Below are 22,375 nucleotides of genomic sequence, written 5' to 3' on the forward strand. Positions count from 1 at the left end.
TTGTTATAAGCTTAAGTGCCTAAATCAGGCTTTGTAGAGAAAAAACACCCCCATTTTAACAGCAGGACAAAAACCAACACTAAACAACAATTACTCACACCAGAAAAAGATATCACAGAATCACCAGCATGTATTGAACCACTGAAAAGGTATTTCTGCTAAATTTTCATTTTTATCACGTGCGAGACAAAAGGTAAGCCTCAAAACAGCAGTCAGAATGTCACAGTCAGAGCCTTTACACCAAGACCAAAATCCAGGCAGGGCACCGAAGGCAAAGCTCTCTTCACCTGGACTAACAAGGAATCCTAAGCTATAAAGCTTGTTTCCTTCAGGGCAGATGACAGATCATATTTCAGCCATGGGAAATAAAGTCTAGTTATCTGGTAAAGACACGAGGGAACAGTGCCAGTCTCATTGGAGAAAGCGCACACACACAGATTGCCTCCTTTCATTAAATGCATTTGAGTCTAAATATTGCTTTAGCATCTTGGGTTCTAGCAGTCAGAGCTTGCCAACTAGAAAAGGACACACAGAAAATGGCAGAGCAAGATGTGCTAGCTTCAAGCTTCCAACACAGAGCACCAGATAATAGAGGGGCAGACACGCATCTGACAGTATCCTTTAATCAAAGAGTCCTGTTCAATCATCTCTAAAGTCAGTGGGCTATTACGGTTCACATCTGTGTGGCTTTCCAAGGAAAGTGAGTTGGCTGCCTTTCCAAAGGCTGTAATCAGTGCACGGGGAGCTGCGAGGCTCTGCAGAAACAGAGCAACAAGCAGCTATTACTCAGGTTTGTAGATTGGTGCTGCTGAGAAGTGAACACTGCTTCCTTCTGCTGTTCGAACCAAGGTAGTCTCCAAAGCCTGAAGCCTCTAAAACGAAGCTCATCTGTACCTGAACCTAAGCATCATTCCTAAGAAATGGAGATTGTCTCTTTTGTTTATTGTCATGTGAATTAATCACATGCACAGGGAATCATGGGGACAGTGCATATACAGAGAAAATAAGAAATAGAGCATACAAACAACCTGAACACAAGTTTGTCAGTTCCATCGCATTAATTGGAGGAATGAGGGCCAGAAACCCCACATCAAACAAAGCGGTCATCATTCCCAAAGAACAAGCACAAGATATACAGTATCTCAACTAAATTCATTGAGGGAAATGATGGGTAGTGATGGCTGCAAAGAGAACAGAGGAGTAACGGAGAATCAGCACCAGCAATTGCAGGCTCTGCCTCACTGTAGACCACATCACTGAGGTCCAATTTTAACTAAAGGGAAGGTGGCATCATAGTCTCCTGTCTCACATGAAAACTTCACCTAAAGCTTCAGCTGTACAACCTCAAAGAGCAAGTGTGGAAGCCAGTACTGGAAACAGCCAGTAAACACAAAACCCTCCGAGTCCAACATGCAGCTGGGCTTCCCAGTACAAACAGCAACAGACAGTGCATCAGAACCCAGAAAAAGCCAAAGGGCTTGAGACAAACTCAAGGCGCAGGGACACCTTTCTTCCTTCCACGCTGCTTTTGTTTCTCTCAGCCCTCACAGAGCAGGGGATGCTCACAGTCCGTCGCCAGCAGTTCCAGATGGGCTGAAAGGCCACCAGTTGGGAACACCAAAACGGAAACATGGGACAAGCAGCTCCATTTCCAGGAGGGATGTGAAGCCAACCAGTTCATGACCCTGCGATTACCAGCCCGAGCCAGGCATGTTTTGAGCAGCTATTGAAAGAGGCAGCACCACTATTCAAATGTTTGTTTCGCTTTTATTTGCAACTAAGAGAAGCTAAATGCATCCAAAATACATTTCAATATGAAATCAAATAGGAGGGATACTGGTAATGACTAAAACTTCCTTAGTTCCTCTCCGCAGTCCACGAAAGGGAAAGCACGGCCAGGCCTGAAAACCAGACCACGCAGTGTGTGTCCTTTGGTGCACCTCTGAGGACGCAATCCAGGCGATTCTGCTGTCCTTTGTGCCTTCCTGCTCAAGCCCTTATCGTTTCTTTTTGCTTTCCTTCTTGGCTTTCTTGCTCAGCTGAGCAGCACTTGCCTTGGGTTTCTTCACTGTCTCCCAAGTCTGAGACTCAAAACCCTCCGAGTCCTGCAAGAAGCAATTGGGAAACAGTCAGGGAGCTTTCTTACAACTGGCTGACAGCTGCTTTGGGAGAAAAAGTCACCTGACCGAGCAGCTTTGGGGGCCAGCACTGGAAACCGCCTTCCTGACCTCAAGGCACATTAGAAACTCCACCTCTGTCTAGTTCCCAAAAATCCCATGCAAACCAGAGCCTAAAGTCCTCTCTAGCAAGGCGGTCCGTGCTGGGAGGGTGGACCCTCTGCCTGGCAGCTCATAGGGCGCAGCAGCAGCTGCAGGATAGGATGAGCTGGCAGCTCAAGGCTGCTGGCGTGCGGAAGGAAGGACAGAACCAAGTGCGGCACTCTCAGCAGTGCTGGGGCACACTGCCGTAGGCAACAGCTACAGACGGTTCCCTCCCAGCCGACTGCCTGAGCATTCCTATCAATCTCACACAGCGCTACTTACTGCCTTTGGGGACTTGGAAACTGGCAGGATGATGGCCAGCACACACAGGAGCTGGAAAAGGTCTCCAAACAAGAGTCCGTAGCGCAGCATGTTCTCCAATATCGTGGGCTCAGGGATCTCAGGTGGTGAGAAATGCAGTTCAACAGCCATAGCACAGACAGCTGCTGCTCCACTGCTCTCACAGAGGCTGCCTGCAGTGAGTGGGGAAAAAGGCATCATTAGTCTAAGGCAATGTGATGGGGTTACTTCCTGCTAGCAAACATTTCCAGGCTGATTAAGAGAGGTGCTGGGAAGATATCCAGGGCCTACTGATGCGAGAACAAAGAGGGACAGCAAACTTGCATTTCAGTTGCCTTTGCCCGCCTGCCTACAAAAAGAGCCCTCAGCCTTCAGTACTGCTGCACTTGCAGGTGGGGGGGAGTGAGGGTGACGGAGCACTGGAACAGGCTGCCCAGGGATGTGGGAATACAAGAAAAGCTGTTCAGAGCAGCAGCTGTGGAGCAAGATAAACAGCATGGGAACCAAGGACACCTCTGCAAGGAGAAGAAGAGTCTCACAGCTCTGATTGGTTATGTGCCTGCATGGACAGTTGAAAAGTGTTTTGTAGAATGCTTTGTTGACATGTAAGATGTTTGGGAAAATTGTAAGGGCGGATGGGACAGTTAGAAAATAACAACTTGTGAAGGTATATAAGGGATGTGAGAACTTGTAATAAACGATTTGGATCGTTCACATCTGAGTCCGTGCCGAGTCGCTGCAAATGGCGCCCACAACGTGGAGCAAATCAATCCGCGGCTGAGCGAGCCCGGTCCGGCAGCGTCGCCCGACTGAGCTTCGGAGAGACTGTTTCGCGCGCACCCGCCCCGTTCTGCAGGACAGAAGGTGAGCAGTCGGGAACTATGGGGAGCTCACTAACGAGGGAGCAACGAGTACATCTCGAAGTATTGCGTTCAGTGTTACTGTATCAGGATGAGACTGTGTCTACTTCAGCATTAGCTATTCTTCTTAAATGGATAAACAAAAATGTCCCTGAATTTCCAAAAACTGAGTTCTCTCTCGATGGAGAACTTTGGGACAAAATCGGCTCAAAACTCTACGAGGCTTTTCTCGCTAAAGACAGAAAGGCTGCTAAGCTGTTGCCCGTTTGGAGCCGGATAATGGAAGGGATTAAGCAATCACGACGGGAAAGAATTTATTCCGACTATTCCCTGCCGCCCTCCGTCCCAACCCCGCCGCTGCCTCTCGCTGCGGGAAGCGGCCCGTGCCCGGATCCGACCGGCGGCTCCGACCCCTCCCCGATTCGGGGAGACGAGGGGCCGCGGCCGCCCCCCTTCGCGCTCCCGCCGTTCGCTCCTCCCCCGACGTTCGCCGCGTTGCCGCCCTCTACGGCGCCCTCGCCCTTCGCTCCGCCTACGACGCTCGTCGCGCCGCTTCTGCCCTCCTCCCCCCCCACGTCATGCGCTGGTGCGTCTGTGCAGCCGGCGTGTAACGTGGTTGAAGACACGGACGGATCGAAACCAGGGGATCGTTGTGACCCCGGTCCAGAAGATCCAGAAAGAGAATCGGACGCATTTCCTCCTGATGATACTTTGAAGGAAGCAGGAATGACAAATTTCCCTACAGCGTACTGTGATGTCTTAGAGCATTGCAGAGAAGAAACAATATTAAGGGGTGATGCTGACACGTTGCAGACCTTTCCTAATCAGGTCCCCCGTTTGGAATCTCTGCCTTATGAGGCAGTGAAGGAGCTAAGGGAGTCAGTGAGAACATTCGGAGTTCAGTCAGCCTTTACATACAATCTTTTGGTTACAAACAGTGACAGTTACGCTATGACCCCTCACGATTGGAAAACTGTGTTAAGAATGATCCTCTCTCCTATGCAATACACCGTGTTTATGACTGAATATCAGCTACATAATTTGACTGATAGCTCTTTGCCTCAGACTCGGACAAATCCATGTGGCACAGCACCTCTTCAACTGTGTCAGACAGATGTCACTCACGTTCCTGAATTTGGCCGTCTAAAATATGCACATGTAACAATAGATACTCATTCTTCTTACGTATTTTCCACAGCACATACAGGTGAATGCAGTCTCAAGATTTAGAGTTTAAGGCATTAGCTAGGATGTTGTGTGCTTCTTCTATTTTAGTAATAGATCAGATGTGTATTAAACAGGATTTGATCTAATCAATGCTAGAATCTACAGGAATAGCTCTTTCAATGTTTTAGTACTGTTTGGTTATGATGTTATTAACCTATTAATTAGCTTTTCTTAATTTGCAAAGACAAAACCTGGAAAGGAATCCCAGGCAAAGAGATGACCCTGGATCATAGAACGGATACCTCTTTTACATCCAATTAATTGGGATCTGAAAATATAACCATGCATCATTTTAGACAAAAGTGCACGCTAATAGAACTAAATTTGATGGTTTATTCTGTTTTCCAAGCAGGTGTTCCACTTGGGCTCTATATCACGCACTGGCCATGCGGATGTGGTGTACAACTAGAAGAAATTCTTCAGACCCTGAATGCAGGAGAGAATCTGTGATGGGTGAGAGAGGAACGGTGCACCTTGAAGCAGGGGGACGCCCTGCTGGCACTACCTGTCACATCCACCACCAACATGGCTTGCTGTTTCTCAAGGGTCAATAAGTAATAATGCCCCTAGTGATACTCTAGTACATTTGTCCTCTAAAATTGGTTCTATTTGACATGCTATTCCATTAAATTGTGCGATCATTAATCAATTATTAGCCCAGATAACTCAGTTGGTAGAGCATGGTTATGAACATCTTAAAAGCATTTACTGCACAAATTTTAGTGGTCATTAAAAATCAATATATTAGAGTATATAAAAATTGAAGCCTTTTCCTGATCAGTTACGGATTAACACAATGGGACCCTCATGGATTTATTTTCAGGTTGCAGAAACTTAGGTTGCAGTACAAACATGTTTGTTCTTTTTAGTGGGTTTAACAGTAATGTTGTTATGTTGTATTTGACTTGTCTCTTTTTTCACTTTTAGAGTATTGTCAATCGAGGCCTTGATTGAGTTATAATGATTATGTTATTAATATAAATAGCGTTATTATTTTATAGTATGGTAGTAGCTTGTCAATAAACAAAAAAGGGGGAATTGTGGGAATACAAGAAAAGCTGTTCAGAGCAGCAGCTGTGGAGCAAGATAAACAGCATGGGAACCAAGGACACCTCTGCAAGGAGAAGAAGAGTCTCACAGCTCTGATTGGTTATGTGCCTGCATGGACAGTTGAAAAGTGTTTTGTAGAATGCTTTGTTGACATGTAAGATGTTTGGGAAAATTGTAAGGGCGGATGGGAAAGTTAGAAAATAACAACTTGTGAAGGTATATAAGGGATGTGAGAACTTGTAATAAACGATTTGGATCGTTCACATCTGAGTCCGTGCCGAGTCGCTGCACAGGGAGGTGGTGGAGTCTCCTTCTCTGGAGATATTCAAGACCCGCCTGGACGCCGAGCTGTGTGATGTGGTATATGGAGCCTGCTTTGGCAGAGGGGTTGGACTCGATGATCTCTAGAGGTCCCTTCTAGCCCCTACAATTCTGTGATTCTGTGATTCTGGGAGGGACGTGAAGCCGACCACTTCATGGCCCTGCAATTGCCAGCCCGAGCCAGGCACTGTATTGAGCAGCTACTGAAAGAGGCAGCAACACTTATCAAATGTTTGTTTCGCTTTTATTTACAACAAAGAGAAGCCAAATGCATCCAAAATACATTTCAATATGAAACCAAAAAGGCGGGATACTGGTAATGATTAAAGACACAGCTTCCTTAGTTCCCCTCTGGAGTCCATGAAAGGGAAAGCATGGCCAGGCCTGAAAAACAGACCACGCAGTCCGTTGCCTTTGGTGCACCTGTGAGGACGCAATCCAGGCGATTCTGCTGTCCTTTGTGCCTTCCTGCTCAAGCCCTTATCGTTTCTTTTTGCTTTCCTTCTTGGCTTTCTTGCTCAGCTGAGCAGCACTTGCCTTGGGTTTCTTCACTGTCTCCCAAGTCTGATACTCAAAACCCTCCGAGTCCTGCAAGAATCAATTGGGAAACAGTCAGGGAGCTTTCAAACAACTGAAAGGGAAGAGAAACAAGAGAGGATGGGTGGGTGTCAATAAGGGAAAAGCTTAACAGGCAAGAATAAACCTATCCATGAGCTCCAGCACACACGCGTGACCACTGCCTTGATACTAACAGGAACGTTATTCTAGCCATTAAAGTTACCCATGTTCACGTACCTGGTTGTAGACGTGTTCGTGGCCTTGCTGCTGCTGTGCTCTACAACGCCAGCCACAGAAATAAAGAGTGCAGAAAGCTGATCTGTTGAAGACAGAGGAGTGAGCTGTGCTTAACCAACACTGCTTCAGCACACGCTTACAGTAAGGCACACCTACCTTACAACGGCCACGCAGGAAGCTCCAGACACAGCTCCGGACTGTTTCCATGAAGCCCAAATGCATTTCACAGCCACTCACGCTCTGCTCCTCGACAATCTGCAACAGAGAAGTCACAAGATGCAAATCCCATCCCTCTGAGATGTCACAGACCTCTGCACTCATGAAGCAGTACTCATGTCATTGGGTGAGAAAGCAGACGAGTGCTTACCGAGTGAGCGCTGTTTGCTGCCATCTGCTGGTAGGACCCCACCTAACTCTAAGTACGAACAGTAACCTATGCCTAACTCTAAAACAGGAACAGAAACCTACACCTAACACTAAAACATGAACAGTAACCTACAGCTAGCTCTAAAACAGGAACAATCATCTACTAACACTAAAACGTGAACAATAACCTACTCCTAACTAAAAAAAGCAAACAATAACCTACTCCTAAAACTACAACTAAACTTAACACTAAAATCCACAATAGAAATAGGGTTAGGATGGAACCGGGGGCCCGCAGAGGTCTCAAAGGAGGAGCTGATGTTAAATGAAGCCACCCGGCTAATGCCGGGGGCGGGGGCCGTGCAGACGGTAAGGAGCCCAGCGCCTGGACCAGTGATGGCGGAGCTGAGATGGTAAGGATGTGGGGCCTGGCATGGTGGTGTGGTGCCAGGCCAGCTGTGCCACGGGCGGATCCACCTCCATGGGTTCATCTGGAGGTGGATCTACCTCCATGGGCTCATCTGGAGGTGGATCTACCTCCATGGGCTCCACGGAGGTGGTCATGCAGCTGGTCCAGGCGCGATGGGAACGGGCTCGCTTGCCTGTCTGCCACCTGATGGTCATGGCGGGCCCCCTCCTCCTCCTCTCCGACCCTGCAGTCCCCGGCTCCATCTTCCCACCTAAATCGTGGGAATCCTCCAGCCTTGCTCTCTTGGCTTCCGACATGGCTGTCAACGTCCAGAGCTCTCAGAGGCGAGTGCGTTGCGTGGGGCAACGGTGACCAAGGTGACATGGCCAGGGTTCTAACATGGCGGCCGCACTGCTGGCACTGTTGGCACTGGCGTGGGACACACCAGCTCTGCTCTCCATGTTCCAATCCTGAGCCTCTCCTTGTAACACCTCTGACTCCATTTGCATCCACTCACTCTCATTACATCCCACATCCGCACACTGTGCTGGAACACACACGGGGCCATGCTGCCTCACCGACCCTCAGTGGGGACCCACAGCCGTACAGCACCATCAGCACAGCAGAACCGGGCCGTGCTCCTGATGCTGCCGCTTGTCCAACCTCCCTCTCGCTGCCCCCATTCTGCTCAGGCAGCCGGTCCCAGCAACAAACACCAGCACAGAACTGCAGCCCCGACTCGTCCCGCTCACTGACAGCCAGAGCAAGGACATGTTACACACCTTCCTTCAGCTCCGATCACCTTCCCGGCGCCACCATGCCGCCATGGCCCGGAACTGCTCCCGCCGGCACCAAGCGCTTCCTGCCCCCGCTCCTCCTTTCCCTTCCCTTTCCCTTCACTTTCCATCCGCACTCAGGACGCAGATCTCAATGGAGGTGGCTGCAGAACATCATCAGTGCAGGCAATCAATGGCTCGTGCTGCGCTTCACTGCCTTGTGCTCCTCGGTGCTCTGCTGTGCCCTTTCCTAACCCCGCAGGATCACATCTGCCATCCCCTGCAGCCCCTGTGCTGTGACCAACGCGATTTGTGCTCGGACCCAACGCCCTCCCTGCTGCCGGCCCTCCCCCATGCCCATGTGCTGCACCCACAGCGGCTGCCCCAGCCCCACAGCCCCGCAGCCTCCTGCAGGCAGCACAGCCCCGGGCACCGGGCTTGGCCCCAGCCCCGAGGTGCTGCTGCACGGGCTGAGCCCAGACCCACAGCTGAGATGCAATGACCACTCATCAACATTTCACAGAATCACAGAACTGTCAGTGTTGGAAAATTCTTTACTCAGAGGATGGTGAGGTGCCGGCAGTGCTGCTCAGATCTGGGGGTGCCCCAGGCCATGGAGGGTCCCTGGGCAGGCTGAGCAGAGGGGCAGGCAGCCCATGACAGGAGTGGCACTGGGAGATCCCTTCCAACCCAAACGTGCTGTGATTCTGTGACTTACTGCATATGGTCCATACAAGCCACACATACAGCAAAGACCAATGCTTCCAGAGTCCATGGGTTTGATGCTGACACATGCATCTATTCCAGATACACCAACCTTCTGTTCCACACGGAGCTAACCCGCTGTCCCACCTCGGGGGTACCTGCAGTACAAACCCAGACAGAAAGAGCCCCAACTGCATGGAACTGAAGGGCCCCAGAATCAGGCACTAAAATTAGAGCTAGAGCTCAGCAAGCTGAAAGTGAGCCACCAGTCAGCCCTGCAGGAATGGTGCTGTGTGCCACATCCTCCTCCTCTCCTTGCACGCCCCACGCTCAGTGTGTCATCCTGCCTTAGCTCACACCAGGAGCACACTCTGCCACCAGACCTGCACTGCTCCTGGCACTGCAGGGCAGCACTCCTCAGTAGGACAAGAGTGGGCTCTGTCTCTGCTTTCCTCTCCCCTCCAAAGCCCTTAGAGCTGCAAAGCATTGCACAAACAGAAGATACTGTGACCAAGAAAAATGAGGGCTGTGGGAGCTGCGAAACGCCCGGCTCAAGCAGGGAGAAAGTTTTTCATTTTCACCTCTGCAGAAGCAGCCCGTCATGCAATTTACATCTCGCCCTCCCGGTGCCTCTGGGGGCCGAGGAGCTGGGAAGAGGCTGGTATCAGTGTGTCTGAGCCATGGGATCAATCCCATGTGGATTGGGGGGTTCACAGCTCTTGAGATGCAGGAAACAGCCCCCCAGGGGGACTGAGAGCTGCTGGGAGCAGCATGGAACCATGGATGCTCGTCTGCAGGACGGACACAGAAAACCCAACCCTGCCTTCCTCCAGCCTTGCTGCACAGACACACTCAGAGCCTCTTCTCCCCTACTCACACAGTACCTGCAGGAAAAACCCTGCAGCATGGCTAGCACTACCTCCACCTGCAAAGAAGAGACCGAGAAAGAGCTGGTGCATGCATCCCTGTGTTGCTAGGGACATAACTCATGCCCTCCACCATGGGACCTTTACCCACAGAAGGAAGAGAAGACAGAGCACATAATTCACAGCGAGGGGGTCCTCCCAGCATCATGGGTATTGGTAGCAACTAGTCCCGGAGCAGAGAGTTTCAGAAACAAAGCAAGCATTGCATTTGAAATAAATTTTCTTCCCCAGCTTCCTAAAACTCATTGCCACCCCACTCTGCCTTGTCCCAGCAATGGGAGCCATTTCTCTAAGGCTTCCTGGAGCTCAGCTTTGTGCTTCACACTATGCTCCAGCCCAGATGCCCGGACCACAACCTTTCCTATCTGTCCTTCTCCCACATCACTTCCACATGGCAGCTTTCTGAAGGGGACTTTCACTGGAAAGCTCAAACACCAGGTTTTCATTATATGACAAGGAATCTGCATAAAGCCACATAACCTCTTCTCACTCAAGGAACAAGCTCTGCATTTCTGCTCCCATCCCCATTACCTTCATTGCTGCAGGAGCACACAGCCCCAAGGCTCAGAGGAGCCCACAGGAGGTCAGGACCACAGCTGGAGGTGCTGCCTCCACTCGGCAGCGCAGCTCTCCAGGGACCAGTGCTCTCCTTTCAGCCCTCAGAGGATGCTTTTTCAGCATTAATCACAAAGCCGAAGAAGAGGTTGACGCGATGATTTCTGCCATCACGGATGACTGGAGAGGTGCTAAATTGCTTTGCTCTGTTGCCTTGGCAAGGCTGCCAGGAGCAGCAGCTGTGGCAATTTCTCTGCCTCGCGTCAAGGCAGAGCCCTCCAGCACCTGGCTGGGGAAGGATTCATTGCTGGAGACTCCCACCCTACATGGGGCATTACACGATGAAAAGGAGCCATTCTGAACCACGCATTCACCATTAGACTGAGATAGATCTACAGCACAGCAACACATCAGCCATGGGATGCCCAGCAGATCCTTGTTTCTTGTGGCAAAAGACCTTCCATGGCCAACTCACAGCTGAAAACCTGAAGAGCTCTTAGCCCAGGTCAATACTGGTACCAACCCACATGGATTTCAGATCTGACATTTGAGTTTGCCCTTCCACATCATGAACAATGCTCCAGTTCTGACATTTTCAGTCCTCTCACATCCCTCATGAAACCCTTTTAGCTTAAAACTAAAGCCCCAGTGATATTTTGGGAGCACGAACTCCCAGCTGTGCCTTGCTGCTGCCTGCCCACAGCCACAGGAGATCTCAGTCACCACAGCTCAGATCTGGGCTGTCTTCTCTGAATCTCAGAGCTCCACAGGCTTTCTGGAGGGTGTGCATCCCTGGCTGCTCTTCCACACCTTGATGTCAGCAGGACACACTCAGGACTTGTGTCACATTCACATCCCTGGAAAGAAAATGGCACAATGGGATAAATACCCTCCTGTCCTTCCCCACCTCCCAGAACAACCTCATCATTTTGCAATGCTCCCAGGTCCAAGACCTTATGGAAGACATTTCATGATGAGCTGAAGTCAGTCAGCCTCACAACACTCCTTCACAGACAAGAAAACTGAGAAGGAGAAGGTTTAGGGACTTCACTTTGCTGAACTTGTGCAGACCCAGCCACTGGCACAGAGCAGAGCTGGGAGGTGAGTGCCCAACTCACAAACACATTCTTGGTGAACAAAACAAGTCCTTCCCTCCACACCGACAAGAAATTCACATCAGCCTACTGTGGTCCAGCAGTGCTGGGCACACAGCACTGGAATGCTGTCACAGTGTCAGTGCTGGAGGGGAGATGAAGGTGAGAAAAACTTCCATCCTACATTCTCATAAGGCCAAGCACACCTTCAAAACACCTCTCCCAGAGTACAGCCCCCTGCCCCATATCCCTGCCAAGCCCCAGGCCCACAGCCTGTCAGTGTCAGCACTGGTCTCATCTCTACCATCAAGATGTACTGGACATGCTGAACCATCTGTGACTCTCTAGAACTTTCTTCCTATTTTGATTTGATGCACGGGGACCACTTTACCAGAAGCATCCAACCATCCCCTGTATTCCTGGGGCTGCCTCCCAGCACACGTGGCTTCACGGGAAGTGCTGGGAAGAAAACTGCCAAGGCTCAGGACTGGGGTCACTTCAGCCACCCCAGGCACTGCTCATCCCTGCAGGACAAACAGGAGGGGACAAGGGGACATGCACTGGTTCCCAGCTGCAGTATGACCGGCAGCAGCCAACCCACACAGCCTGCAGCCCCCGGCGCTTGCACAAAACAAGTTGGTATTTTACAGGGCTTCATTTGCAGAGCATGAAATAAACAAACAAAATCAGCTGGGAGAAGGAATTTCAGCAGGAAAATGTCACAATAATTGAGCGCTCCATGCAGCTGCCAGCCCTCTGACCCCAGCTCCTCTTGCACAGTCCCATAGAAAGGATGCTCTGCGGTTCTGCCTTTAGAATGCAGACGGGCTGGGATGGGAACACAGCTCTGAAGACAATCATTTATAATAACAAGCAGAAGTTTGACCTTGGCAAAGCTGAACAAAGCCAGAAGCCGTAGCAACAGGGGTAAAGGAAACAAAAGGAGAAGTGGGAGACGCACACACCCATGTAAGGTGCTGGCAATGAGACCCAGCTGTGGGTTCCCTCTGCAGACAGAGCAGGTCACACGAGGGAGGATGCACCCTGAGAGACATCAGCACCCCACAGCAATGAGACCATGGCTGAAATCAAGTGTCCTCTCCTGCAGGTGGCACTTCAGAGAGTCTCCTGAGCTCAAAATGGGCCAAAAACAGGCACCCAGAAGAGACTGGAAAGTACATCAGTGAGGTTTTACAAGCTCTGTACATTTGATTATCAAAGAGAAGAGATGACTGCATCCTAAACTATCTCAGCCGACAAGGGGAACAGAGCTCAGCTAACAGGCGCTTCAAGCCAGTGGGTAAAGGAGTAATGAGGTTCCCTGTGTAGCAGCAGAAACAAGGCATGAGTGCAGCCTTCCTAGCAGCAAGAGCAACACCTGGTACATGGACTTGGGAGCACCCTGGGGTGCCCTGAGGATGGAGTAAGAGCTCTGTGGTACTGCAGAGTGTTTGCTGGCTTGCTGCACACTGCTGGTACTCAGGAGTTACAGGGACAGTGAGAGCACCTCTCCTCCCCTGCTCCACATGCACGCCAGCCTTGGTTAGAGCACACACCTCTACCAGCCCAAGTCTCCTACCCAAAATCCCAGGGAAAGAGGGCTGCTGGCTCCTACAAGCACCTGGGGCTGCAATTAGCGCCTGTCTGGCTGCCCACGGAGCCCTGGGGACAGGCAATGCCAGGCTGCCCACTGTGCAGGGCTCGCCAAAGCAGTGCATGCAGCCTGCTGCAGAGAGCTAATTAAACCTGAGCCAGAATAAACACTGCTTGAAATGGCAGGAGGTCGATGTTTAATAACCAGCTCCCTGAGCTGCTAAGGATGGTCACCCCAGAGATGGGCTCTGTGTGGGCTCTCCATCACCATCCCAGAGTGGCTGAGGGCACCAAAGAACAGCCGTCACCATGCTCAGGACCAAGCACGGAGCCAGGAGTGGGCTCAGGCCCCAGCAGGACAGACCCCAGCTGTCACCTGCCCTAGGCACAAAGCCCTGGCCCTGAGACACTTCAGCCACCCCGTGTCCTGCATTGTGCCAGCCCAACTGCCTTCAGTCTCTCATGAAGAGAGATGTCTCCTTCAGATTTAACTGTTTTGTAGGCAGAGAGGTCAGGGCTGAAGCCAAGGTGAGGCGTGCACTGCAGCACAGCACCCTGTCCCACAGTCAGGGAAGGGCTCACCCACCTGATACTCAAGGGCTGCTCCCACCATCCTGCTCCACCAGCCCTGGCACCTTCCCCAGTGCACCTCCCTAATTCACTTCTCCATTCCTCAGCAATCCCAGAGCCCTTTCCCCACCCTCCCTCCCACACCTCTTCTCTCTACTTCCCCTTCTCATGACAAAACATGAACCGGTTCCCTTGCCCACTCTGCTCTGTCGCTGCCCCTCTGCATCCCCCAGATGCTGCCAGGAGCAGAGGATCCTGCACCTCACTCCTGACCCCAGCTCTCATTAATAACAGCCGTGCTGCTTAAAGTGGGCAAAGTGTGAAATAAATAAATAAAGCAGAGCTGTCTCACTGCTGTCTGGGGTCGCTCAAGGGAGCTGGGCGCCGGGGGTGGGATGAAGGATGCTATTTGGAGAAGCTGTCTCCATGGCAACCCCCATTCCCAACACAAATCAGGCACAGGTTGCTTGTTTCCATAAAAGTTTCCCCCTCTCTCCTTCCCCTTCCCCAGCCAGAGCCAGCACCACCTGCAGCTGGGAGCAAGATTACTTACGGGTCCTGGCCAGGCAGCACAGAATGGTACCAGCATCCCAAGCCAGGCTCGGGGCTCCTCCCATTGCACCCTGTGACTCACTGAGGCTGAGCAATGCTCTCTTCCCCATGAACCCAGCACAGTGGAGATGCTCATGTTGGAGGTGTGCCTGAGGCCAGAGTGTTTGGTCTGGTCCAGATGGCAGGAACTGAGATGTGTCCCCTCCTTTCTGAACACTGCTCAGCATGCAGCGTGGGATTTCAGCTGATTATTTTATTTCAGAAGTGGCTGCTCTCCTTAGAAGCTGCAGGATGCTCCCAGCACGACCCATGGGTCCCTTTCCAGCCTCAATTCCAGGCACAGATGTATTCGCCAGCACCTGTCCCCAAGCAACAGGCTGCCCTCCCCACGTCACCAGCCTGCTGCCCCCTCCCCACACGTCCCCACTGAAGCCACACGTCCCTCACAGGGCTGGCAGCGCTCTCTACACCCCCACACTGAAGCAGCCAGCAGATCCCTGAGAGGGGACAGAAAGGACAGAGCATGAGGAGGGGGACAGGCAAGAGTACACACATCACAAAGCATGGCACAAGTGGTGGCAGCTGGTGTTTGGGCATCCCTGGGCAGACACCATCCCCAGGAGCACAGCCAAGGGCTGGCACCCATGCAGCGGTCCTGCAGCATGGCGCAGGCTGGGAGATTCACACGGTTCTCCCGCAGGGCTGGGAGTTTCGCCAGGAAAAGCAAGTTTATAAATAGTGAGCTTCAACACGAACAAACGAAAACGACGGAACTCAACAGCCAGATAAGCCGCAGGCTGAGCACCATCTCCACCCCAGCATCCTCCCCATGGAGGGAAGATGTTCCTCTTCCTTTCTACACGCAGCAACCAGGACCTTCTACAAAGCCCCAGCCTACAGGTACCACGTCCCATAAGCTGCTCAGGAACACACCTGCCATGGCTGCTCTGGAGGAGGACAAGGACAGGGAGCAGGGAGAGCAACTGCTGCTCACTGCATGACACTCCTTGCACCACCACTGCTTACCTTGATGTAGGTGTCCAGGGCTGGGTGCACACGGTTGACTGCGAGATGGATGGACAGCGGTGTGGTGAACGGGAAGCTTGCCATGACCACATGGCTGGGCGTGGGGAAGGTGAAGATCTTAAAGCCGTACTTCTGGAACCTCCTGATCTGCTCTTCTGATGGCTTTGCATCCCCCTCGCTCAGGATTCGGCCGATGGCAAAGCGGCACTTCTCAGGAGACACCTGGTTTTGGGACAGAGGGACAGGGCAGCTGAACTTCATTCAAGACTCAGCAGATCAATACACGTGAAGCTGGCACCTGCTCCTCACAGTGCCTGACCCAGCCTCAAACCAGCCGTGCTCTCCAGGACAAGAGTGCAGTGCAGGCACACGCTGGGTGCTCGACACTTGGCAGCCATGCAGAAAGCACATCTCACGGCCTCCATCACAACGGGGTGGGGAAACTGAGGCAAAGAGCTGCTGTCACCTCCCTGGCAAAGCACAACCAGATCAAGGTGTCCTTTTATGTTTCATAAAAGTCCCAGCACTCAGGCTCACAGCTCATGTGTGACACACTGCAGGGACACACTGGGCACAGGGGGAGCTGCCAGCTATCCACAAAGCTTCCCAGGCTGCTGGACAGATAAAAGATGTGGTGGTCAGCAATCAGGAGAGCTGCCTCCTGATGAGTGTGTCTTTCTGCTGCCTCCAGAGCCAGAGGACCACAGCCTCCAAACTCACCCTGAACAAGGCAGCACAGCTCCTCGGGCCCTGCCAGGATGTCTGATAGCAGCAGTGAGATGGACAGATGGAAACCCTGCAGCAACCAACATCACAGGGCTCTCGCACCTCCCCTGCCCCTCAAGCATCCTCTAGCACTGCATGAGCAATGGGACATCCCAGAGAGGAAATGAGCACAGAGGATAAGAGATAAAACAAGAGCAGAGAGTCAGAAGCAGCAGCATCCATCTGCAGGCAAGATGGCTCACTCTTGCCCTCATGTGCTGCAAGGAGGAGCTGCAGATGAGCTCTGTGTAGCTCGCAAGGAAAGGCTGGAACAAGGAGATGCTCCACCACGGAGCAATAGCTCCTGGTTTGCTGCATCGGACAACGGACGAGTGGCATCTGTAATATAGCAAGCCAAGCTGTTCTTGGTCTCCAGTGCATCACAGGATCCCTGTTGTGGATGCAGGAAAGACCCAGCCTCCCCAAATCCTCGCACAAGAACAGATCAGTGGCAAGAAGAAAGGTTCAGCAGACACCCAGCTGCCCCAGCTATGGGGTCAGAGCAACGAAAGGCAGAGCAGACACTGGGCAGAGACCCAAGGAACCAGGAAGGTGACTGTCTCTGTTCACTGGAAGTTCTACAGCCAGCCCAGTGCCATGTACAGCATCTTCAGTGCACACAAAACCAGGAAGTGAACCTCCTCCTGGGCCACATCCCCATCACAATGCAGTCGAGACAACAGGGCACCTTGTTAGAGACACACCCAGGAAGATGTGTAAGGAACAGCTTCCGTATGCACAAAGCAGTGACTATCTCCCCCCAGCCTCACGGGCACTCTTAAGGGTGGGAATTAACCAGGAAGCATTTTGGCCTCATCCACCAAGTGCTGGGGCAGGGCTGGGTGCAGAGCACCAGCTTGCAAAGGATGCCAGTGCATGCCCCAAACTGAACTTGGGCAGAAGCACTGGGCTGGAGCTGAGCAGCAGCCTGCCAGCCATATCCAACCCCTGCTGAGCAGCTATTTTTGTCCCTGCCAGAGGTGGGAGAAGCCCTTTGGGTTGCTAAATATTGAATTAAAAAGGAAAAAAAAAAACAGAAAAAAAGAAAAAGGGAGTATTAATATTAATCTTGTCCATTGAGACGCTTAAAGCACTGTTGGCAGGGGTTCTGCAGCACTCAAAGATACCAGCAGTGTTTTCCCTGCTGCTCCCCTGCTCTTGCAGCCCTGCCTTCCCTCCTCCAGGGCCACAAGGCAGCCCACAAGCAGGGTGGCCAGAGCTGCAGACACCCAGCAGGGGCCCAGCAGTCACCTTCCCTTTCCTGCCACAGCACCAGGACCAGCAGACTGTCACACTGTGAGCACTGGGCCCAGTTCTGGTCTCCCCAGTGCCAGGAGCCCAGGGAAGAGCCACCAAGGGGATGAAGGCTCTGGAGCATCTCTCCTGGGAGGTGAAGCTGAGGGAGCTGGGACTGCTCAGCATGGAGAAGGGGAGGCCCAGGGCCTCTTGTCTGTGTCCAAAAGTCCCACATGGAAGGGGAAGAAAGGACAGTGCCAGGTTCTGTCAGTAGTGCCCAGGGGCAGGAGGAGGTAATGGACACAGCCTGGAATACAGGAGGCTCTCCCTGAGATTGCACAACACCCCCTGAGCTGCCCTGGCAGATGCATGCAGAACCATCAAAGCTCAGGTGCATACAACATTGAGATGGCACCTCCCGCCATCCCAGCCTGCTTCTTCTCTGCCACCCATCCCTCTGCAGTCACTGTTGACACTTGTGATGCACAGGCAGACACAGCCTGCAGGGCAGCACCCAGCACAGCCCTGCACCCTTCCAGCAGAAGCCCACCTGGAGGCCTTTCATCCTACAGCAAGTTCCAACTTGCTTTGCTTTGCAGTTACAGTGCTATTTCATCAGCCAAGAGACCTCACCACGAGCCCGCTGAGAGTTCAGTGAGAAGACTCAGGGGACTAAACAACTACAAGGAAGCTCAGAGAGAGCAAGAGAAACAAGAGAAGGAGTATGGATATGGATCCAGCAAACCAAAGAGACCACTCACTTTGAGATTGTCCCTGGAGGTGCTGAAACAATACAGCAGTGTGTCACCTGTAGCAACATGGTTTATTGGGCATGGTGGTAACGGGTTCATGGTTGGACTTGGTGATTTTAAAGGTCATTTCCAACCATAACGATTCTATGACTCTCTAATTCTATGAGGCATGGAGCTGGGATGACAAGCACCAGGTTCTGCCCTGTAACCAGGGCAGACATAAGGTCTGGCTGATAGAAGATGCCAGTGACAGCAAGCTTTGCTCACTTGACACATCCCCACAAGCATTATCCAAGAAACCCTCAGCTTTCAGGTGCCTCGGCACACAGATCACCCTCTGCAGGTCTGGAGACCTCACAAGCCCCAGTGCTCACCAAAGCAGGACAAGCCACAGGTGCCGCTTGGGACCATCAGGGGCTGCCCTGCCCCAGCCTTACCGTGTGCGGGCTGTCATAGTAAACACCAATGGAGCAGAGCTTCGAGGAGATGCTGCAGCCATCAGTGAAGAGCTGCCCCGACTCTCCATAAGGGCCCACCCGGAACTTGTAAGCCAGTGTGGTGCTGCCGACGGGCGGCGAGCCGGCACTGACCACCACCTCTGTGAAGAGTCCTGAGTAGACAGCAAAGGCAAAGATGGTGAGCAGCAGCAGCACGACCAGCACGGCGATCAGCCCAAGGAGCATCCAGTTGGACATGATGGATTGGTGGTGCCACATCTGTCCTGCGTGCTGACAGAGAGAGCAGAGAGAAAAGAGAAGGAGAGTATTAAGGCAGTGCTTGCACAAAGTGCTCAGTATATAAACCCTGCGCCAAGCTCCCCTGTTCCAGCCTGGTCACCAGACACCAATTATGTTGTTGTGGTGCCGCCCAGCAATTAAGTGGTTGTGGGGGTGGGGATAGAAAGGCACTGTCCTCAGCACCAGGAACCATCCCCAGCACCAGGAACCATCTCTCCTGGTACCAGGAGCATACAAAACAGCCTTGCCTACAGCCCACTCCCATGGGGGATCAACAAACAGTGAGGCTGCATCATTGTAAAGAGATCATCTACACAGTGCTGGGCTGGAGATTACGGCTCCATAACCAAATAAAGGTTATAAAGGCCGTGGGCTGCAGCACAGGATTTGCAGAGCTGAGCAAGGATGGAGCTGGTTTGGGGCTGATCCCCATGCATTGGGATCAGAGCAGGAGGCCCAGCTGGAACAGCATCCCTATCACACTGCACTGCAATGCATTGCTGCCCTTCAGTCCAGGTGGCTTTTATTCATCTCCAAGTTTACAACCCAAGCCTTCCTGTTCTGCCCCACATCCCACCTCCCCGTGCAGTGCAGCAGCCAGGACACAGCTCACCTTCTCCCCAGCACAACAGCCCTGGGGAGCACATCCAAACCCAGCACAACAGAGCTGTGTGCGCCGTGCCCTCCCTCAAACCACAGCACTGACGACGAGGGTTGCTTGCCACAGCCCTATGGGATTCCTGGCTGAAGCAATGCTTGAATCCCATACTGCAAATAAACACTCTGCCTCAAGCTTGCTGTGACAAACGCTTTGTCCAAGAGGAGCTTTCCACCTCCAACACTGTTTGTGCAGCTGAAGAGGAACCACATCCTGGTGGGGGGGCTCAGCACGGGGCTCACCAGCCCCACTCACCTGCGAGCCAGCCACGTTTAGCTACGAGCTGCACATGATCTCTCCCCTGCACAGCCACAGGCCCCACACCTCTGCAACAGGAAAAAATACATGTCACTGCTTCCTCCCCAGCACAGCGGAGCAAAAGCAAAACCCATCGGGACGCAGAACTGCGTCCGACCGAGCCCGATGCTCGGCGCTGCCCCACGCGTGAGCGGGATTAACGCCCCCCGAGCCCCTCTCCCTGCGGCCCCGCACGGGGACCCACGCGTGACAGCGAGGCCTCGCGCCAGGCACGGACACGGGGGAGCAGCGGGTGCGGTTCCCCGGCGGCACCGCATCGCAGCGCCGGATCCACGCGTGATTTCCGAGGCCCGGGGCCGCCCCGCTCCGCGCACGCGTGGGATTCGCCGCGTCTCTGACCCCGCTGAGCCCGGGGCGGCTCCGGGCCGTAACGGGACCCGGGCTGCGAGGCCGTCCGCCCCGCCGGGCCTCCGCCAAACCCCGGGCAGCCCCGAGCCGCCGCCCGCCGTCCCGGAGGGGCCGGAATGGAGCCACCCCCGCGCCGTCAGCTCGGCCCGGCCCGACCAAACCGGGCCCGGCGTCCCACGGCCCACACCGGAGAGCGCTGCGGCGACAACAGGCGGCCGGGCCGGGGCGGGGAGCCCCGGTAGAACACGGACAGCCCCCTTGGGCAGCGCGGCACCCACCTGGGCCGGGCGAAGACCCTGCCGCACCGTTCCGCGCCCCGGCCCCGCCCCGAACCGCCCCACGTTGCTCTGACCCGCCCCAACCCCGCACGGGAGCGCGCCATGGGGCGGGGATACGGCAAGGGGCGGGGTTGCCCTATAGTTATTAGGGGAAGCTGGAGCGCCCCGCGGGGAACAGCGCCCCTTGGCGGGCGGGCGGCAGAGCGGGTGTCACCCCGAGTGATGCCGACTGTGATACAATGGGAGATAAACCACGTGAAGGAAGAACCGGGGAAATTGTTAATTGTGTCGTTTATTAGCCACAATGCCCAGCCTGGCCTTCTCCTTGTTCCGCTTGGAAACGTTGTGTCCCGCTGGAGTCGGGGCTAGAACCCAGCTCAGCATGAACCGGGCTGCGGGAAGGAAGGAATGGGTTGGGTGCTGGGGAAGGGAAGCCCGTGGATCCAGGCACTAAAGCTGCCCACCTCGGGAAAGGCAGAGAAGAACAAAACTGACAGTGGCATAAGGAATTAAGTTTTATTGGGATGGATTCAGATGACATTGGATAGGAAGGGGAGATTGTACACGGCTGTCCTACGGCATCAGCAGGGCCGGCTGGTGATGTGCCGGGCCCGATGTGGTACCCGGGAGCGGCTCCACCCCTGGGCTGGCCCTCGCCGCCTGGACCGGCTCCTGCAGCGTCTTTGGGGCTGGCTGTTGGTCTCGGCAGCCCGATGATGGAGAGGCGAGCGGCTTCGAGTCCGGGCCCGCCCTGGATGTCTGGAGAGTGGCTCAGGCACCTGGGAACTGGGATCTGGCCCCGATGGTGCCTGGCTGGTGCTGCCGGAGCTGCTGCTCTCTGGTGTCATAGAGCTTTGAGATGCCTGCAGCCCGTGCTGGCTGGTGGTGTTGGGGCCAGCGCTGTCCAAGTTGGTGCTGGAGGCTGTAAGAAGAGACAGAAGGTGAATGGGACAGATCTCCAGCCACGGGGTGGGACACGTTCCCATCCGTCCTGGGCCAAAGGGACTTGAGAAAGGCCTCGCCTGACCCCAGCCCAGCAGCACGTGGCTGTTTGCCTCTTACTGGTGCCCTCTCCAGCACAGCTGTCGCACTCCCAGCTGGTTGTGCCCTGACTCACGTTGGAGCAGAGACGGTGTGTTCCTTGTGCAGCACAGGAGCTGCAGAGGAGCAGCTGCCAGGGCCTGTGGAAAGCAATGGGTTGTGGCCGTGAGGACAAAGTGCCCTGAGCCAGGGAGTGCCCGGCACAGCTCTGGTGCTCAGTCTGTGCTCCCCCAGCCCGTGGTGAGGCTGCGATGACACGCAGAGCCCCAGAGGGCAGCTGAGGTCACTCACCCCTCTCCTGACTGCTCCCTGCCTTGGGGGTAAAGGCAGCTGCTGGCATCGCAGCGTTGGTGCCGATCTCCCAGTGCTGCATAGGAGTTGTTGTCCTCCCATGTTGGATTTCTGCCAGAGAAGAGAGGGAATGTGATGAGAGCTCACTGGCCCACAGCTAAAACTAACCCATGAAATCCATCCATCCCCATCCCCATCCACCCCTGTTTCCAGCTTCTCAATGACGCTGAGGCCCATGTTAATGGCTGCCAAGGGCCAGGCATCTCAAGAGCTCTCTGAAGGACACCAACCTGAATGGGATTCGGATCCCCATATTGAGCATGTCTGGAACAAACCAGTCCCTGTCTCTGCAGTTGGGGCACTGGAAGCAGTAAATCCCTGCACGCAGGGCCTGTTCCTGCAGCAGAAACACAAGCAGTGTGGGTGTGAGCCGGGCCTGGTGCTGCTGAGCGCCTGCGGTGCCCGCAGGGCGAGGGGAGGGCTCCTACCTGGATGCAGGCCCGGTGGAACCAGGCGTGTTGGCAGGCTGGACATGACATGGTGGTATACGACCTGCTGTCATCCA

At 53.7% G+C, this 22,375-nt stretch overlaps 3 protein-coding genes across 4 annotated transcripts; 1 reads left to right on the top strand and 2 right to left on the bottom strand.

Annotated features, from left to right (window-relative positions):
- Positions 1 to 673: 673 nt before the first annotated feature.
- LOC146756526 (protein MANBAL-like) lies at positions 674 to 2,926 on the bottom strand. The gene is made up of 2 exons (XM_085524265.1): positions 2,544 to 2,926; positions 674 to 2,105 (listed from the first exon to the last, which is right to left on the bottom strand). Exons 1-2 carry the CDS (start codon positions 2,760 to 2,762, stop codon positions 1,998 to 2,000), a joined length of 327 nt encoding a protein of 108 aa, XP_085380391.1. The 5' UTR covers positions 2,763 to 2,926; the 3' UTR covers positions 674 to 1,997.
- A 774-nt stretch (positions 2,927 to 3,700) lies between these two features.
- On the top strand, positions 3,701 to 5,959 carry LOC146756527 (uncharacterized). Its single transcript, XM_085524224.1, has 2 exons — positions 3,701 to 4,628; positions 5,001 to 5,959. The coding sequence occupies exons 1-2, from the start codon at positions 3,701 to 3,703 to the stop codon at positions 5,096 to 5,098; spliced, it is 1,026 nt and encodes a 341-aa protein (XP_085380350.1). The 3' UTR covers positions 5,099 to 5,959.
- Positions 5,960 to 10,973: 5,014 nt separating this feature from the next.
- On the bottom strand, positions 10,974 to 20,592 carry LOC146756528 (testis-expressed protein 264 homolog). 2 transcript variants are annotated; one of them, XM_085523959.1, is made up of 5 exons: positions 20,479 to 20,592; positions 19,790 to 19,860; positions 18,577 to 18,749; positions 15,387 to 15,608; positions 10,974 to 11,408 (listed from the first exon to the last, which is right to left on the bottom strand). In XM_085523959.1, the coding sequence occupies exons 1-5, from the start codon at positions 20,580 to 20,582 to the stop codon at positions 11,271 to 11,273; spliced, it is 708 nt and encodes a 235-aa protein (XP_085380085.1). In that variant the 5' UTR covers positions 20,583 to 20,592; the 3' UTR covers positions 10,974 to 11,270. The 2 variants fall into 2 exon arrangements, with proteins under 2 accessions (XP_085380085.1, XP_085380087.1); XM_085523961.1 differs by having other exon boundaries at positions 18,577 to 18,867; positions 20,479 to 20,553.
- Positions 20,593 to 22,375: the final 1,783 nt, after the last annotated feature.

This window comes from Coturnix japonica, chromosome 26, assembly GCF_054131305.1.
Source record: "Coturnix japonica strain WE chromosome 26, WE-NBRP24, whole genome shotgun sequence".
NCBI classification, from domain to species: Eukaryota; Metazoa; Chordata; class Aves; order Galliformes; family Phasianidae; genus Coturnix; species Coturnix japonica.

What these genes read in the sequence shown, in the direction of transcription:
- LOC146756528 (XM_085523959.1), bottom strand. Translation starts at nt 20,582, where the DNA reads ATGGCGCGCTCCCGTGCGGGGTTGGGGCGGGTCAGAGCAACGTGGGGC. An exon ending in AGGGTCTTCGCCCGGCCCAG is followed by an intron (nt 19,861 to 20,478) that starts GTGGGTGCCGCG and finishes TTCCTGTTGCAG; the next exon opens with AGGTGTGGGGCCTGTGGCTG. An exon ending in ACTATGACAGCCCGCACACG is followed by an intron (nt 15,609 to 18,576) that starts GTAAGGCTGGGG and finishes TCCCAAAACCAG; the next exon opens with GTGTCTCCTGAGAAGTGCCG.
- LOC146756526 (XM_085524265.1), bottom strand. Translation starts at nt 2,762, where the DNA reads ATGATGCCTTTTTCCCCACTCACTGCAGGCAGCCTCTGTGAGAGCAGT. An exon ending in TTTCCAAGTCCCCAAAGGCA is followed by an intron (nt 2,106 to 2,543) that starts GTAAGTAGCGCT and finishes TGCTTCTTGCAG; the next exon opens with GACTCGGAGGGTTTTGAGTC.
- LOC146756527 (XM_085524224.1), top strand. Translation starts at nt 3,701, where the DNA reads ATGGAAGGGATTAAGCAATCACGACGGGAAAGAATTTATTCCGACTAT. An exon ending in ATTTTCCACAGCACATACAG is followed by an intron (nt 4,629 to 5,000) that starts GTGAATGCAGTC and finishes TTTTCCAAGCAG; the next exon opens with GTGTTCCACTTGGGCTCTAT.